Here is a 16,752-nt window from a genome sequence, read left to right on the forward strand (position 1 = left end):
GGTATGCATTAAAAGAGGTAATGATAGTGATAAGAGAGGTATGGAACACCCGTACATGGTAGGGAGCATTTATGCAATAAAAGATGACAACTAAAGAGAGTCAGGATCTTCTGAAAGAATTAGTCTCTTTCAAATTCATAAGTAAAGACCTTCTCACATCCAAAGAATTCAAATTCTTATACTCTCTCGCTGAATCATGCTTTTTAAATGCTGGAAGCTCTACCAACTAATTCAAGTGAAACGGGAAGACCACCTTTGGCAAAAAAGAAGGGACTCTCTGGATGGATACTCCCACATCTGAAAACTGAAGACATAGATCTCTAGAGGACAGAAATACACCAAGCCGAACAAATAGCCACCATAAACGTTGCCTTCAGGGTCAAATCCTTAATAGACACACCTCTAATTGGTTCAATTGGTGACTTGTATAAGGCCTGGAGAACTAAATTAAGATCACATTATGGACATCTTGATGAAGTGATGAACGAAGATGCTTTGCATCATTTAAAAAAACAAGAAACATCCGAATGAGCTGTAACAGACAAGCCTTGAAGCTTCTTCTATTTCATGCTATAGCCGCTACCTGCACCGTCAGGGAATTTAACGCTATACCTCTTTGAAGACCACTCTGTAAAAAGGAAAGAACTATGGGGATCAAAGCCTCAAAGGGAGAAACTCTTGACTTTTTCACACCAACACTCAAACATCTTCCAGACATGAATGTAAACCAGAGAAGTGTATTTCTTCCTCGCTTGCAGAGTAGTCACCACCTCTGCAGAATAACCTTTGCTCATCAATCTTCTTCTTTCAATAGCCAGAACACAAGACAAATGGGGGCCAGCTCCTCTAAAACCAATGGTCCTTGATGCAGCAACTTTGACTCTGCTTGAATAAGCCAGCCATCTAGATACGGATGCACCCGGATGGCCTCACTCTGAAGAGCGGCAGCAACCAACACCGTCATATTGGTGAATATACAAGGGGCTATCCCTTGGCAAAATGGTAGTGCATGGAATTGAAAATGCTCTCCCAAGACTGTGACTTGCAGGAATTTCTGATGTTCTGCCTGATTGGGAATATGCAGATGCGCCTCTATGAGACTGAGATTTGCCAGGAACTCCCCTTTGTGCATGCCCGCAATAACCGAGCACAATGGGGTGGATATTCAAAGCTGGCTGTGAAAGTAACTTAGCTGGTTAGAACTAATCCGACTAAGTTACAATGTATATGCATATATGTGCCAACTTCACCGGATAAGTCTACCCAGCTAAGTTTAGGCCTGCTCTATGGGACATCTAAACTTAGACATAAATTTATGCAGCTAACTCCAAATATCAATAGTTAGCCATATAAGTTATACAGCTAACTCGCTCAGCACCCGATCTGCCCAGTACATGCCTTTTTGTGCATGTAAGTTTTAGCCGTATAAGAGACTTGCACGGCTAAATGGCAGCCACTGAATGTAGGCACATATTCAGCAGCTGCTACTTAGTCGCATAAACCCCACTTATCTGGCTAAATAGCACTGAATGCGCTTCGAGATCTTGGGCCCGATATTCAGTCTGGAAAATAGGAAATCCACAGAGCCGCATTCCCCTTCTGTTAAGCCCAGAATGGGATGATAGGTTCCCTTGGAAACACAAAATACCACCACCTGCAGCTGCAATCCTCGTTGGGAAACCAGAACTATCATCTCCAGGTGTCTTAATCGATCCCCCCATGAATCGAACTGCTTTTCGCTTGTCGCTGAAGGCGCAGGGGAAGACCATGTAGGCTTCCCGAATAGAATGAGCAGATTCAAAAGCGTAGCCTTCTCTAATGACCGTCAGGACCCACTGGTCTCCTATAAGCTTGGTCCATTCTTCATAGAAGAGGGCCAACCACTCCACTATGACCACTAGGAAAGAGTAGACTATCTGTGTTTCACTGTGTGCTTTTACTTCCTCTGGCCCCTTGAGTGGAGCTTTCCCAGGTGGGCCTAAGCAATCTTCAAAAGGACTGCGACTTGCCAGCCCCCTGTCTCTGAGAGGAAGAACTCCTACCTGGGCAGTACCCCCTTGCTTCCCTGTGCCTTCGCCTACTAGGGAAACTTTTCTTATCCCCTTTGGACTTATCCTTGGGCAAATTGTGCCCCTTGGCCTTGTCCCAGTGCTTTGCCAGCTGTTTCTGGAGCTCACCAAACATAAGTTTTCCTTTAAAGTGAAGAAGTCACATATGGGAAGCCCCACTTGCCAAAGACCCAAATCAGTAATTAGGTTCAGGATCTAGCAAGTGCCAAAACAAACATGCTGCCAACATCCCAGTCAAGACTTAGGATAAGGCAATATAGGCAACTACCTACTGCACCAACAATTTATCAAGAACCAACAATTCTGGCAAAGAAGAGCCTGCTACTGTGCTATTTAGGATCATGTGCCAACCGCATTTAAGAGGCAGCACCATAGCAGCCCACTACAGGTGTCCCAAAAAAAAAAAAAAAGTGTTAATAGCCAGAGAAACCAAAAGAACTGCTATATGCATAGGCAAAAACATTTTTTTTAACTGGCACTTTCATTCTACATCTTATTCCCCGCAGGAATAAGGCTGCTTCACTTGAATAAACCTGGAAGCCATAAAAATGACCGCCTGGGCCACTCCATCTCAGAGAAACCAAAACCATCAAGCCACCTGCACCCCAGTGCAGACCAGAAGAATTTTCTGTCCTTTACTATGGAGCCTCTGTGCCCCCCGACCGGATTTACATATGGAGAAGCAGCAACATCCCACCCCCCCCCCCCCCCCCAGCTGATCCCAATACTGTGGGATCAGCCAGTTCCCGGTCTCCATGCTCCCCCTGAGAGGCAGAAACTCCAAGACAGGAACACTGCTTCTTTCCCCTGAGGAGGATTGCAGCATAGACTTCCCTGAAGTTCCTTTCTGCCACCACCATTAAAGCCAGAAACCATAATGCCTCCGTGATCTCTCCTGCACTGCCCTCCCAGCGGCCATCTTGCCGACTATGCAGCACAGGAAAGAAAAAGTCATCTATCTTTACCTCCCTCATCCTCTGAGTGTCCAAAGCAGACCTCTGGCTAGGCCCCCGTATCGTGGTAAATAAGCTGCCAAAAACTCTTCCGTGCTGCCTGGCTCCATGGTTTCTAGCTACTCGTGCACTGCCTCTCTAAACACTTTTTTTTTCTCCTTCAAGCTAGCACCTGAAATTTACATTGCTCTAAAAAGGACTTGAAACTAAAAGAAAGACTTCCCTTAAAAAGAAGTCTTCCTGAGGCAGGTCTTGGCTTCTATGGAGAGGAGGAGAATGGCAGGGTGTGAGGGAGCCAGCCCCAGGTTACCACAGTGCTGCTTCCTCCATTTTCTTTGCGTTCACCAAGCTGCTGTCAAAAGGCCCGCACCAGCGGGCAGAACTGCCACAGACCTCCCTTCCCTCTGGAACGCGGAGGCCCTTTAACTCGCCTTCTGCCGTCGCCCCGGTTACTGCAGCTCCTCTTTTTTTTTAATTTTGTTTAAAGGGGGCCAGATCCCCCCAAAAACAACAACAAAAAAACCCAGAAGAATTAAATTCTTCCCTCAATGAAGTCTTCAGAGAAAGGCCAGAGACTGCATCCAGAGAGAGGCAGAAGGGGCTAGGGAATAAGGAAGTCAGAACCACTAGCTATCAAAAGCCCTCCTCCAGGCTGGGGCCTGGGACACAAAAGGGGGCCACCGACCCCCTACTCGACCCAACTCTACCAGGAGGATAGGCCAACCAAAGGACAAAGCATCCCAGAGTCATTCCACCAGACAAATATCCAACTGCAGGTTTTGCTGGAAACAGAGAAATTGTAAGGGATTGCAGGTGACATGCTAACATAAGTACTGCAGTGTTAGTAAAGCTTTTCTTCTCTGTCTCCATCTGTTGGTAGGGGAGCAAAACCTATGCATCTGGACTGATCTAGAGTATGAACAGGAACACCCTATCCTCTCTCTTTTTTTTTTTTTTTAAACTTTACAAAGCACTCCAGAGAGAGAATACTGTCCTGACAGGAGGGTAAGTCTTCTCAGTCACAGGTTTCAAAATCACAGGATAAGGGAGGAGCCAACTTTACAAAGCACTCAAGAGAGAGAATACTGTCCTGACAGGAGGGTAAGTCTTCTCAGTCACAGGTTTCAAAATCACAGGATAAGGGAGGAGCCAGGATCTTTGCTGGAAAAGGAGAGAAAGAACCAGTACCACTGACTTTCAAGTCCCTTCCTACGATCAGGACCAATCTAGAAGAAGGGCCCACAAATTCCTCCTGCTTGTAACTACTCCACCAGTCAGCACGCCCAAAGGCAAAACTTCCTGGGAGCAATTTGTTTCCTAAGACTTTTAAGACCACTAACTTCTGCTGTAGATAGAGAAATATTAAAGTGCTGCAGGCTTCACTGAGCCCTACAAGGGATGATGTCAGCGAATCAGAATTTTCTCTGTCTCCAACTGCTGGTCGGGGAGGTAAACCATGCATTCTGGACTGGTTTGGTGAAACAACAGGGGAAATATGACAGAGACATTTAAATACCTCCAAGGTTTCCACTCACAGGAGGTGAGCTTCTTTGAAAAGAAAGGAGATTCTAAAACAAGGGTCATGGAATGCAGATAATAGGGGATTGACTCAGGAGTAATCTTAGCAAATATTTCTTTACAAAGATGGTAGTGGATGCATGGAATAGCTTCCCCGTGGAGGTGGTGGATACAAAAACATTATCTAAATTCAAGAAGATATGGGATAAACACAGAGGATCTCTGAGTGATGGGAATTGTAAAGCTGACTTAGTTGGGTGGGTGGGTAGGCTAGATAGGCCATACAGTCTTTCTGCCATCACATTTCTAGGTGTCTATGTAAAAGAAATTTCTAAGGACAGCTATAGCTATAGATTATAAATTCTTGCTTTCCTGTCTTAAGGGGAAGTATTAAAGTTTTCATATTTCAATTATGCTTGGATAAATATTCAGATGTAAATAAAAATATAGACTTCAAAGATGTGAAAATTATCTTCACAGATGAAAGCAGCTCATCAATGGCTCAATCTGACTGCACAAACATAAAAGTAGAATTCCAATATTCATTTTTCTCAAATACAACAAAATATTTGTATTCACAGAAATATTATGCTTTCTTAATGCTCATTTGCTACCTTGCAATTTGGTGTTATTTTCATCTGCTTTGCAAAGTTTCATCAAAGTTGCAGAGTACTGTTCTAGCATCTGGACATCACTAGAAGACTGAACCACCAGCAGCACGAGCATGCAGGCATAGTTATAGGCTACTGATTTCTTCGACTTTGCGTCCCTGAAACAAAAAAAAAACCTTCTCTTAAATCTAGGCTCCTGTATATTCAAACATTCTCAATGCTAAATTGTTAATTTCTGCTTAGTAAAGCAATTTCTGTTTTATTTATTGAATTTTCATACACAACAATACTGAGATGTAAAAAGGTAGACATTTTATGTGGTCGATATACAGCAATTTGGAAAAAAGACCTGGGAAATGGGGATACAGGGACAGATCCTTAGTGCTGGTTTGAATATGGAAATTTGTATACTCATCTATCTGGAATGGTAAAGGATCAAACAGCAAAGACAACAAATCTGATTTGGATAAGAAATAATATCCTACAAGCAGTCAAGCCTGTAGAGCTGACAGGTGGGATATACTGTTAGCTAGAACTATGTAAATGAAAACTGGGCAGAATGGATGAAGTCCTTATCTACCATCATCTACTGCAGGACTGGGCAATTCCAGTCATCAAGAACCACCAACCAATTGGGTTTTCACAAGTATGCATGAGAGATTTACATGCACACTGCCTCAATTCTATGCAGATCTGTGTCAAGTACAGAGATATCAGATTGGTAGCCCTTGAGGACCAAACTGCCCAACCCTGATCTACTGTTATACACTGAAAACTACTGATTCAACTATTGATAACAGTATGAATATTTTCAGTTGGGCCTGAACAAAAGAGAACACATTTTATAATAAAGAAATCAGAGAATGTAATATACTGGATTTAACAATATAAAAAAACTAAATTGCAATGTCATCAAATTTGGAGATGCCACAATACATTTTAAATCATGACTTTTGTGGAAATAAGGGACACCAAACAAAGTTGAGTTCACCTATAGGACCGCAAGCCAGCTAGATATTCAGGATTTACATAATGAATGTGCATGAGGTACATTTGCAAACAGTATCAGCAGTGAATGCAAATAGATCTCATATATATTCAATGGAGGAATCATGAAAACCAGATTGATTTGAGGCCCTTAATGACTGGATTTGGTGAACCCTGTGTAGGTGATAGCTTTTTACTAGACTAACCTAGACGATTTATTTAGTGACCCTTATTTCTATACATTCAAATAGACTAACTCAGCAACTGCAATACTATACGCAAACCATAACATCAAAACCAAGGCTTGCTCTGTGAATATCTTTAATATGACAGGAAAGGAAAACGCTCCTTACCCAAGAGCCTCTTTGGAACAAAATTCCATTAATGTTATTAGGCTCTGGAGGTTCTTCTCAAGGCTGAATACATGGGCTACAGCAGAGCGCCCAACTGAGTTGAAACTGATGAGGTACAGGTTATGAAGAATTCCCAAGAGATCAGCCTGATCCGTTTCATCCACGGCTGTAGAGCGCTGAAAGTACTGGAACAGTTCTGAGATATATTGCAAAGCCTGGGTTGCATGCAAGAGCCACGAGGCAAAGGAGTCATCAGTGGAGCCGTCCATTTGGAGACTTTCTTCCTGATCCTGCTCAGAGGCCTGGCAGAGAGCCCTGACCAGCAGGTTTGTTGCTTCATACTCAGAGAGCAGAAAAAGAAGACCCTTCTGCGACTGTGCCAGAAACTTCAAGATGTCTCTTGTAGCCTGGGTCACACCAGGGTGAGCACTTGTGCCAGGGATCGACAGCAGCAAGGTGGCAGACTCCAAGAAATTGTGATTGTGAAGGTATCTGCAGGAATAAGAAAAAATAAAGATCCTTAAATACCCCAGGTAAAATACTGATACTCTTATTAGTAGAATCTTGTTAGTGTAATCCATCTAAATATGAGAGGGATTTCTGGAAGCTGACCAATACCACAGGAAGTCATTATAGGAGGGGAGAAAACACTATTTCTCTGGGGACAAGGAAATAGCTACAGTACCTGAATTTAACTCACCTTGAGCTACCAATGATAAGGTATGAGCTAAATTCAACTAACTAACGAGCCGATACAGTAAATCCCGCGGGAGAGCTGGTGCTCTGAGGTGAGCGCCCGCTCTTCCAATGGGCGCGTGATCAAGTATTTAAATGAGGGCCCGCAGTAAAAAGAGGCGCTAGGGACAGTAGTGCGTCTCTAGCGCCTCCTTTTTGGACAGGAGCGGCGGCTGTCAGCGGGTTTGACAGCAGACGCTCAATTTTTCCGGTGTTTGTTCTCGAGACCGCTGACAGCCACGGGTTTGGAAAACGGATGCCGGCAAAATTGAGCGTCCGTCTTCCAACCCGCAGACCACGGGCACATTTACAATTTTTTTTTTTTAATTTTTAAATTTATTTTTATTTTTGGGTCCTCCGACTTAATATCGCTATGATATTAAGTCGCAGGGTGTACAGAAAAGCAGTTTTTTTCTGCTTTTCTGTACACTTTGGGCAGGCGTTAATTTCTGAAAGTAAAATGTGCGGCTTGGTTGCACATTTTACTTTCTGTATCGCGCGGGAATAACTATTAGGGCCATCAACATGCATTTGCATGTTGCGGGCGCTATTAGTTTCGGGGGGGGGGGGGGGGTTGGCCACGCGTTTTCGACGCGCTATTACCCCTTACTGTATAAGGGGTAAAAATAGTGCGTCGAAAACGCACAGCCGAGCGCACTGTACTGTATCGGCCTGTAACTAAATAAATATTAGCTGGAAATTCAGCTGGCTGTTCTTTCCTATTGCAGGCTATTTGACACTCAAAGTAACTTGCTGACAACTACAAATTCTAAGCTCCCACTATCAGACATACTGCACATACTTAGTCCACCAAACAAACTCAATTGTATACGTAAAAAACCTGTATCTTTAGTTAAAAATAACTTTAAGGTCACCACTATAATAAGCAACAAAACTATGCTTGATTTACATTTTCCACCAGGCCTCCTATAGCCAAGAGAAGATAGGAATAGAGGTCTGAACTTAACCCCTCTCCCACCCCAAAAAAAATTCAAGAAAAATCCTGCTCTTTGTCAACATTATATAAATGATACATAAATAATAATTAGGAACATTCTTCACACTGTGTGCGCCTTTAGATCTGGGAAATGTGTTATACCAAATCTTCTAACCCTTCCATCACAGCCTACTATTTCTAATGAAAGAATAATTTTTAAAACATTTGACATAAAAAAAAGATAATCTGGTTTTCAGGACAGACAATTATGTAACTATACCTGGACCCTGAATCAAATGTGTTCAAATCTATAGCATTCACTGTGGAAATCCTGAACACGAGCCCTGCAAAAGGCTCTTAAGGACCAGAGTTCAAAACCTGTGAAACAGAGACACAAACACACACCCCCTTTCCCTTCTCTCTCTCTCTTAATAGTGCTCCTCTTCCTCCACCTCCTCCTCTTGCCTCCCCTACCACACCTTCATGTCTTCTCAGGTGCACATCTTTCCCCTTTCTATCCTCTGTCTGTACTTACTCGTATCTATCTTTCCCAAACTCCTTTCAGGAGCCTGACATGAAAGCACTACAACAGCATAACAGAGTGTGCTCCCAAGCCCCACAGCTCCTCTCCTTTCCCTACTTGCTTCCTGTTCAGAAAGGAAGCACAGAGCAGGCGGGGGAGCAGCTGTGGGAAATCCAGCAAAGTCCTTCACCCTGCAACTTAATATTTGTGGCAGGCTCTCGAGGGGGGAGGGGAGCGGGAAGAAGAGAATTCTATGACAGGAGAAAGGGTTTTTCTTTGACAGTGAGAGACCAACCACAGATACTTCTCGTCAGCTGAAGTGGGGCAAAGAAGTGTAGGTATAGTACTCGACTGTCTCACTTTGAAATATGGGTGCCAGCACTAAAATACTCTGGAAATTTCCAGTTCTGAAGATGAAGCTTTAGAATAAAGACTTTCAAGACCACATAGGTGTATTCTTCAAATGTCTAGTTCTCGAAGGAGGAGGGATCATTCCAAGATGACAGATACTTTGTGCCAGAGCTCCACAGCTCCATCACAGCAGGACCATCTGGCTTGACCCATGGTCAAACATAAGAGGAAGATCTGGGTCTACCCTGCACATTTGGGAACTGTGAAGATTGTTGGTTCTTAGGATGGTAATCTAAATTCGAACTGGAATTTAGAGGCTGTAATCTTAAGGAAGTTGTCAGGTGACAGATCACCGATGGGTTCTGGAGGTATCTCTTAGCCCTGACCCTCACGTTCTCCTTGTTACACCAGCCTGAGATAATCTTCCCAGTATCCCTTAGATGCCCTCCCCAGTGGATGACATCAGATGCCAGTAAGCTGCAGTGGCAAGAACTGCTGGTTCAGTTGCTGCATCAAGAAAAGAGCAATCACGGAAAGTGGGAAGCAAGAATCCTATGAGTAACAGAGTTTTGATGGGTGCTGTGCAGGTCACCAAGCAGGACAAGGAAGCTGTATGCAAATCTCATTCATATTCACTGCGCATCTCCTGAAAACCAGTAGTGCCTGTGGCTCTCAAGGACCACAGTTGATGACACCTGTGACATGGAATAGGTTTGGCAGCTGTGTTTGCTATAAAGATGTTTACTTTCTAAACTGTAAAGTTTGTGTTTTTCCAGATGTGGCCATGGTCAGGAAGGAGGAAAAAAAACAAAACATTTTTGTTGTCATCATCTTGAGTATTACAGGTTGGAATCATTGTAGCTAAATTATCCATGTAAATGTGTGGATAAATACTTATATGAGAAATATATATTTTAATAAACTTTCTCAGCTTACTAGTTTTTTGGCTACCAGGCCAGTTCTAGATTTATCAAAGGCTTCTTCTCCTAATATATCCGCCCATAATCCCTAGTCTACTGGAGGGCAATACAAAGTATATCCATGCTTTAGCATATGTGATGCTGTGTGTGTCTTCTCTTTCTTTTAAATGTCCTGGTTTTTGAGTACTGTGGCACTCCTATGATTTCTGGACTGTTTACTACATCAGTGGACTTTGGGTTGGGGTTTTCTAGTTTTTCCTTTTTCTTTATGTAAGGATATGATGTTGTTTTCATGACTAAGATATATTTCTTGATTTGTATTGAAAACTTTGTAAATATAAATAAAAAATAAATAAAGTCCAGTTTTTAGCAGGACCAATGCAGCTAGTAGAGCTCTATACTACAGAGTCAGGACTTCCATAGTGGTGCAAGCTCTGTAATAAAAGCCCCACAAAAGTATATTTAAGGACCTAAATATGTGCACCCTAGAAAAGAGAGGTGGGATACAATAGACACTGACATCCCTCAAAGGTACAAATAATGCTGCACACATCTAGTAGCGCTAAAGAAATAAGTAGTAGTAGTAATGCAGATGAAGTAAACATTTTGCATTGAGAAGGAAATTCTGGAACAATGATAAGAAGTTGAGAGGGATAAACAACAATAATATTAAAACATTTTTCTTTAAAGAAGGGAGGTTATAGATAACTAAACTTGCTCTCAGACAGCAGAATGAATCAGCCATAAAGCATGGAGAATGTCAACCGATGGTGCCGAGACAAAACCAGCTCTCAGAGCTCATTAAAAGTCTTACTAAGCATGCATGGGAGCTCCCATGCTACCCCATGAGCCCCTACTCTCTTTCAGAGCTGTGAGGCAGTCAACTCTCCAGGGAGGAGTATGGCCAATTCATCCTGCTGTCTATAGAGAACCCCATTTACAGGTACACAAAACTTGCTTTCTCTGTCAACAAGCAAGCATGAATAAGCCATAATACATGGGGAGTCGCAAGTTCAGGACTGCATTGCGGAGCAGTTACTTAAAAGACAACCTAGCCCCATCAAGTGGAGAGCAGACTACCGGGTAACTTTGGCCGTAAAGAACTGCTTGTCCAAAATTACTGTCACTTCAGGAAATGTTGTCCAGAGAGTAATGGGATGTGAAGGTGTGAAGAGACGACCAAGTAACAGGTTTGCATATGTCTTCAATGGAAGTAGCCCTAAGAAAAGCCATTGAAGTCACTTGATGAGCCTGGACAGAGGTTGTAATCTAAGTCAGCCAGCACATAATAGTGCGCTATACAATCTGCTAATCAATTGGCAATTTGTTTGGCAATTGCCTTTTCCAATCAAGTGGGATAAAAGGACACAAACAATTGAGAAACTGAGAGTGAGTCTGCGTCCTCTTTAAACAATACACCAGGGCTCTCTTACAGTTTGAGCGAAGAGCCCGTTCTTTTTTCCGTGCATACTGTCTCAGAAAGAATGCTGGCAGCACAATAGCTTGGTTAATGTGGAGTGTCAACATCACTTTGGGAAGGAATTTTATGCACATTCACAGAACAACCCTGTTATGAAAAAACTGAAGTTATGGCCAATATGAAACCAGAGCCTGCAATTCACTCATTCTTTGTGCCAAGGTGATGGCCATGAGAAACAACATGTTCCAAATGAGACACTTCAAGACCATTCACTCAAAAGGTTCAAAGGGAGGTTTCATGATTTGATCTTGAACCTATGCTTAGGTCCCAAGGCACTAAAGGTTTTCTTAGAATGCCACAGACCTTTCATGAACTTGGACACTAAACAGTGGCGAGAAAACAGAGCTCCTTCCATTTGCTGATGATATGTGCAATGGCACGGAGATGAGGGGCTGAGGCCTGAGGACCAAATTGAGAGCTTCTTCCACTGCAGACTGCAGGATCTTCTGGTTGAAGACTTTCTAGCTGAAATTAGCAGGTTCTCCATCTCCTTAGGAAGGAGTAATGAGACTACTGAGTGTTCAAAATCCACACTGTGAGGGCCAGTGAAAGCAAGTGTGGATGGCCGAGCCTGCCTTCATCTTTATCCAAAACACTGCTAAAATGTGCCATTTTTCTCTTTATAACATAACCAAAATCTGTCCCGTTCTTTCTGAACAAACTACCAGAACCCTTATCCATTCTCTCATCACCTCTCACTTAGACTATTGTAATCTGTTCCTCACAGGTCTCCCAATGAGCTATCTCTCTACTACAATATATTCAAAATTCAGCTGCAGGACTTATCTTTTGCCAAAGTCACTACACCCATATAATCCCTCTTCTTGTCACTACATTGGTTCCCTATCCGTTCCTGCATTCACCTCTAGCTCCTTTTACTCACCTATATGCGCCATCACTCTGCAGCTCCTCACTTTCTCTCATTTCTTATCTCTTTCTACACCCCTCCTTGTGCACACCACTGATCTGGCAAGTCATACTTATTTATTGCCTTATCCACAACCACAAATTCCTGACTCTGTGTTTTCTACCTGGCTGCAACATATGGTTGGGACAGACTTCCTGAGCTGGTGCGTCATGTTCCCTCTCTTGCCATATTTATATCCAGTCTAATAATTCATCTTTTTGAGACCACATTTAAATCTTACCCCCTGATTGCCCCACCTCCAGCCTCAATTTTTAACCAATGTCTTAATAAATGAAATTCATCAGGTCTCTTTTGTCCTTTGTGTTTGTCTTGATTAGATTGTAGGCTCTACGGAGAAGAGACTGTCTCTGATGTTTTTTTTACAGCGCTGTGTATGTCAAGTAGTGCTATGGTAGTGTGTAGTAATAGTAGTAGTTGTGTGATGAGAGTCAGAGACTCCTCAAACCGAGTCAGAAACTGAAATGACAGATGTATGCAAAATAGATACCATCAACATTACTAGGCGGTGTTCAAGAAGATATCCATAATTAAAACTTCAATAAAAACATATTAAAAACAGACATTTAAAACAAAAATCAAATATATAAATAAAAGACTTGTACACATAAAACATCCTTTCTAAGTAAGGCCATTGGCTAACAGGTTCATCAGAAGCTGAAGACTTGTTGGAATAGATGCATCTTTATCATCTTTCAAAATTTAAACAGTGATGATTCCTCCTTTATTTCTCCTGGCCAGGCCAGGCCAAGTCTGTGAGGGATTACTTTTTCCTTATCCTGAAGGGCCTTCTTGACATCCTGACAATGAGAGGAACTGGTGGGAATGCATAGAGTAGACTAACCCTTCAATCTAGCACAAAATCATCAGAAGTTGATCTGTAATTGCTCAGACACATGGAACAGAATTTCTCAATCTTCCTGATACCCTCCAAGGCAAACACCGGTGTACCCCAATGACTGAACAAGTCGCTTGTGACCGCTTAATCCAAGGATCACTTGTGCAGTTACAGTACTGTGTTGAAACAGTCCACCAATATATTCTGGATTCCCAACATGTAGGTTGCCTGCAGATTGGCATTGTAATGGCTGGCCCATGACAAATTCAGAGAATCTCTTTGCAGGGTGCCTATAAACCTTTACCTCCTTGTTTGTTTATATAGAATATGGTCAACTAGGTTGTTTATTTTAAAAAAGTGATTATCCACTTATGTCCACAGTTCAAAGCAGGGTGCAAAATTAACCAAATATGGCATGGTTGACTGTCTAGATCAAGATTCTCTTGCGCAAGAGCCAATGAGAGAAAGCTATTATTAGATAACGGATGGCTCAAAGCTCCAGAAGGTTGATCTGCAGGTGACTCTCCGCTAGGGATCATATCCCTTGGGTCTCCACAACACAGAATGCGCTCCCAAACCCCTGCTGGAGGTGTCAGTTGAATGGGTCACTTGATGCACCAGAATGCATAGTGAGAGATGAATCAATAGAAACTTTGGGTGCATTCACCACTGAAGGGGAATTTATATCTCAAGAGTTACAAATATTTGGTGGATAATGACTGGTAGAGCTCTTCCCACTGGCCTCAAGAGAGCCCACTGAAGACCCCACATTTGCAGAGTCAGAGAAACCACATGCACTGCCATAAGAACATAAGAATTGCCAAAATGGATCATACAGAGCTTCAAGCCCAGTACCTGTTTCCAAATACCTGGCAAAATCCTAAATAGATCACAAGCTGCTATCACACAGTGATACGTAATGTCTATTCCCTATACCTACTTGACTTTTCCTCCAGGAACTTAAGACTTTTTACAACCCACCTATGCTAACTGCCTTGACTATATCCTCCAGCAATGAATTCCAGAGCTTAAGTCTTGAGTAAAATAAATTGTTCTGATTTGTTTTGAATGTGTTATTTCCTAACTACACAGAATGTCCCCTAGTCTTTGTATTTTTGAAAGAGTAAATAATCAATTTACATTTAATTGCTCTATTCCACTCATGATTTTATCATATCCTACCTCATCAATTTTTTTTTCAAAGCTGAACTGCCTTAACCTCTTTAGCCTTTCTTCATAGGGTCACCATTCCATCCCCTTTATCATTTTGGTTACTCTTCTTTGTACTTTTTCCAATGCAACTATATTTTTTTTGAGATGCAGCAACCAGCACTGCATGGAACTCTAGCTATGGCCTCACCATGGAGCGAAAGTGTAGGTAACTCTTCCCCATGTGCATCACTTTGCACTTGTCCACATTAAATTTCATCTGCCATTTGAATGCCCAGTTTCCCAATCTCGAAAGGTCCTCCTGCAATTTTTCACAATCCGCGTGTGATTTAACTCTGAATAATTGTGTTGTCTGCTAATTTGATCATCTCACTCATTGTTCTCCTTTCCAGACATTTATAAATAAACTGAAATCACCCCTCCACTATTTAGCCTTCTCCACTGAGAAAACAGACCATTTAGTCCTACTCTCTGTTTTCTATATTTTAACCAGTTTGCAATACACAACAGGACATTGCCTTTTCTCAGGAGTCTCTCAAGGGGCACTTGTCACATGCCTTCTGAAAATCCAAATACATAACATCTACTGGTTTACCATTATCCATGATTATTAATCCCTGCAAAAAAATGTAGCAGATTGGTAAAGCAAGATTTCCCTTGTGTAAATCCATGCTGGCTGTGTCCCATTAAATTGGGAGTGGCCAACTTCAGCCTTTGAGAGCCACAAAAACTCCAGGTTTTCAGGGTATCACAAATATGCATGAGACAGATTTGCATACAATGGAAGCAGTGCATTAAATCTATCTCATGCATATTCATTGTAGATATCCTGAAAACACAGCCTGGCTCTCAAGGACTGGAGTGGGCCACTCCTGCATTAAATGATGCCTTTCTATATGTTCTGTGATTCTGTTCTTTAGTTTTTTCCAGGAACTGAAGTCAGACTCACTGGTCTATAGTTTTCCAGATCAGCCCTGGAGCCTTTTTAAAGATTGGGGTTACATTGGCCACCCTCCAATCTTCAAGTACAATGGAAAATTTTAATGATAGGTTACAAATTACTAGTAACAGATCTGCAACTTCATTTTTTAGTTCTTTCAGAATTCTGGTATGCATACCATCTAATCCTTGGCCATGTGATCAAGAAGAACAAGGACCAACTTCACTTACAGTCCTGATGTAGAAAGGACCTTACCAAGACCATCAACACTCCAGCAATTTTTTTTTACAGTAAGAAATGTCTTCTCCTGAAGCAAGTCTATCCAGACTCCTATTAATTGCATACTTTGCAATCAGAACAAGTTGGACTTGGAGAAACTGACCGGGAACCCCAGGGACTGGGGAAGTCAGATGGCTGCATTGAGGGACTTGAGTACTCTGCCAAAGGTGGAAGCATTTCCAACCAATTGTCCAAATATGGGAACATGCAGACTCTGCCAATGAAGCTGTGAGACATTTCATGAACACTCTTGGGGCTGCCTAGAAGCCAAAAGGAAGCACTTTGAATTAGCAATACACATCCTTAACCATGAATGTGAGGAACTTTTGGTGCTCAGAGTTAATAGGAATGTGCACAAAGACATCTTTCAGATCCAAAGGGCACATTTAATCACTTGGTTGAATGAAAGAAAGAATCGTCTGGAGGGGATTCATCTTGCACCCCTCTCAGACCAACAATCTGCTCAACTTCCATAAGTCCATGATAGGTTTCAATCCCCCCCTGACTTCTTGGGGACTGGAAAGTACTGCATATAGAACCCCTGACCATATTCCTGAGAAGGGGACAAGCTCATTCACCTTCCGTTGAAGGAGAGAAATTACTTCCAGCTGCAGCTGAGCAGCTAGAGGGGGTCGGAAATGACATATCTATTGGACTGGATGAGGCGAGAGAAGTGCAAACAATAGCTATATGCCACAATTTTCAGGACACATCTATCCTTTATGATGTGGACCCATTCCAAAAGAAAGGTCCCTTCCCCCCAACCGGAGGATATAGGGAGACAGGACTCAAAGCCACCCAAAACTAGTCCCAATCTTAAGCTGTGACTGCTGCTAATGCCTCTCCCTCTGCCAATCTCTAGCAGGCAGCTGCAGCAATAGAGTAGGAGTTGCTAGATGATGTTGAAAAGAAGGTGTACCATTGGCAATATACTGGTGTCTGAGAGGAGACAGTTGGTCCCCCACCACAGCAAAAAATGACTGTAGAGTAGACTGAAGTCCTTAATTAGAGCTACCAACTCCTGCACCTTGTCTGCGAATAAGATCTCCTCTGTACAGGGCACATCCGTCAGACAATTGTTCATGTAGGTCATGTGCTTGCAATCATGTGAGCCTTCTGGCTCTTATAAAGAAAGCTGAGGTTCTGGCTGTAGTAGCAAAAGC

At 42.5% G+C, this 16,752-nt stretch overlaps 1 protein-coding gene across 4 annotated transcripts in view; it reads right to left on the bottom strand.

The window, feature by feature from the left end:
• VIRMA (vir like m6A methyltransferase associated) overlaps window positions 1–16,752 on the bottom strand; it is a 254,816-nt gene that overhangs the window by 96,958 nt on the left and 141,106 nt on the right. For all 4 annotated transcript variants that reach the window (XM_029591711.1, XM_029591710.1, XM_029591709.1 and 1 more), the window contains exons 9-10: window positions 6,492–6,983; window positions 5,155–5,309 (exon numbers count right to left, since the gene is read on the bottom strand). In XM_029591711.1, the coding sequence (XP_029447571.1) occupies window positions 5,155–5,309; window positions 6,492–6,983 (647 nt within the window). The remainder of the gene's footprint in view (window positions 1–5,154; window positions 5,310–6,491; window positions 6,984–16,752) is intronic.

This window comes from Rhinatrema bivittatum, chromosome 2 (assembly GCF_901001135.1).
Source record: "Rhinatrema bivittatum chromosome 2, aRhiBiv1.1, whole genome shotgun sequence".
NCBI lineage: Eukaryota > Metazoa > Chordata > Amphibia > Gymnophiona > Rhinatrematidae > Rhinatrema > Rhinatrema bivittatum.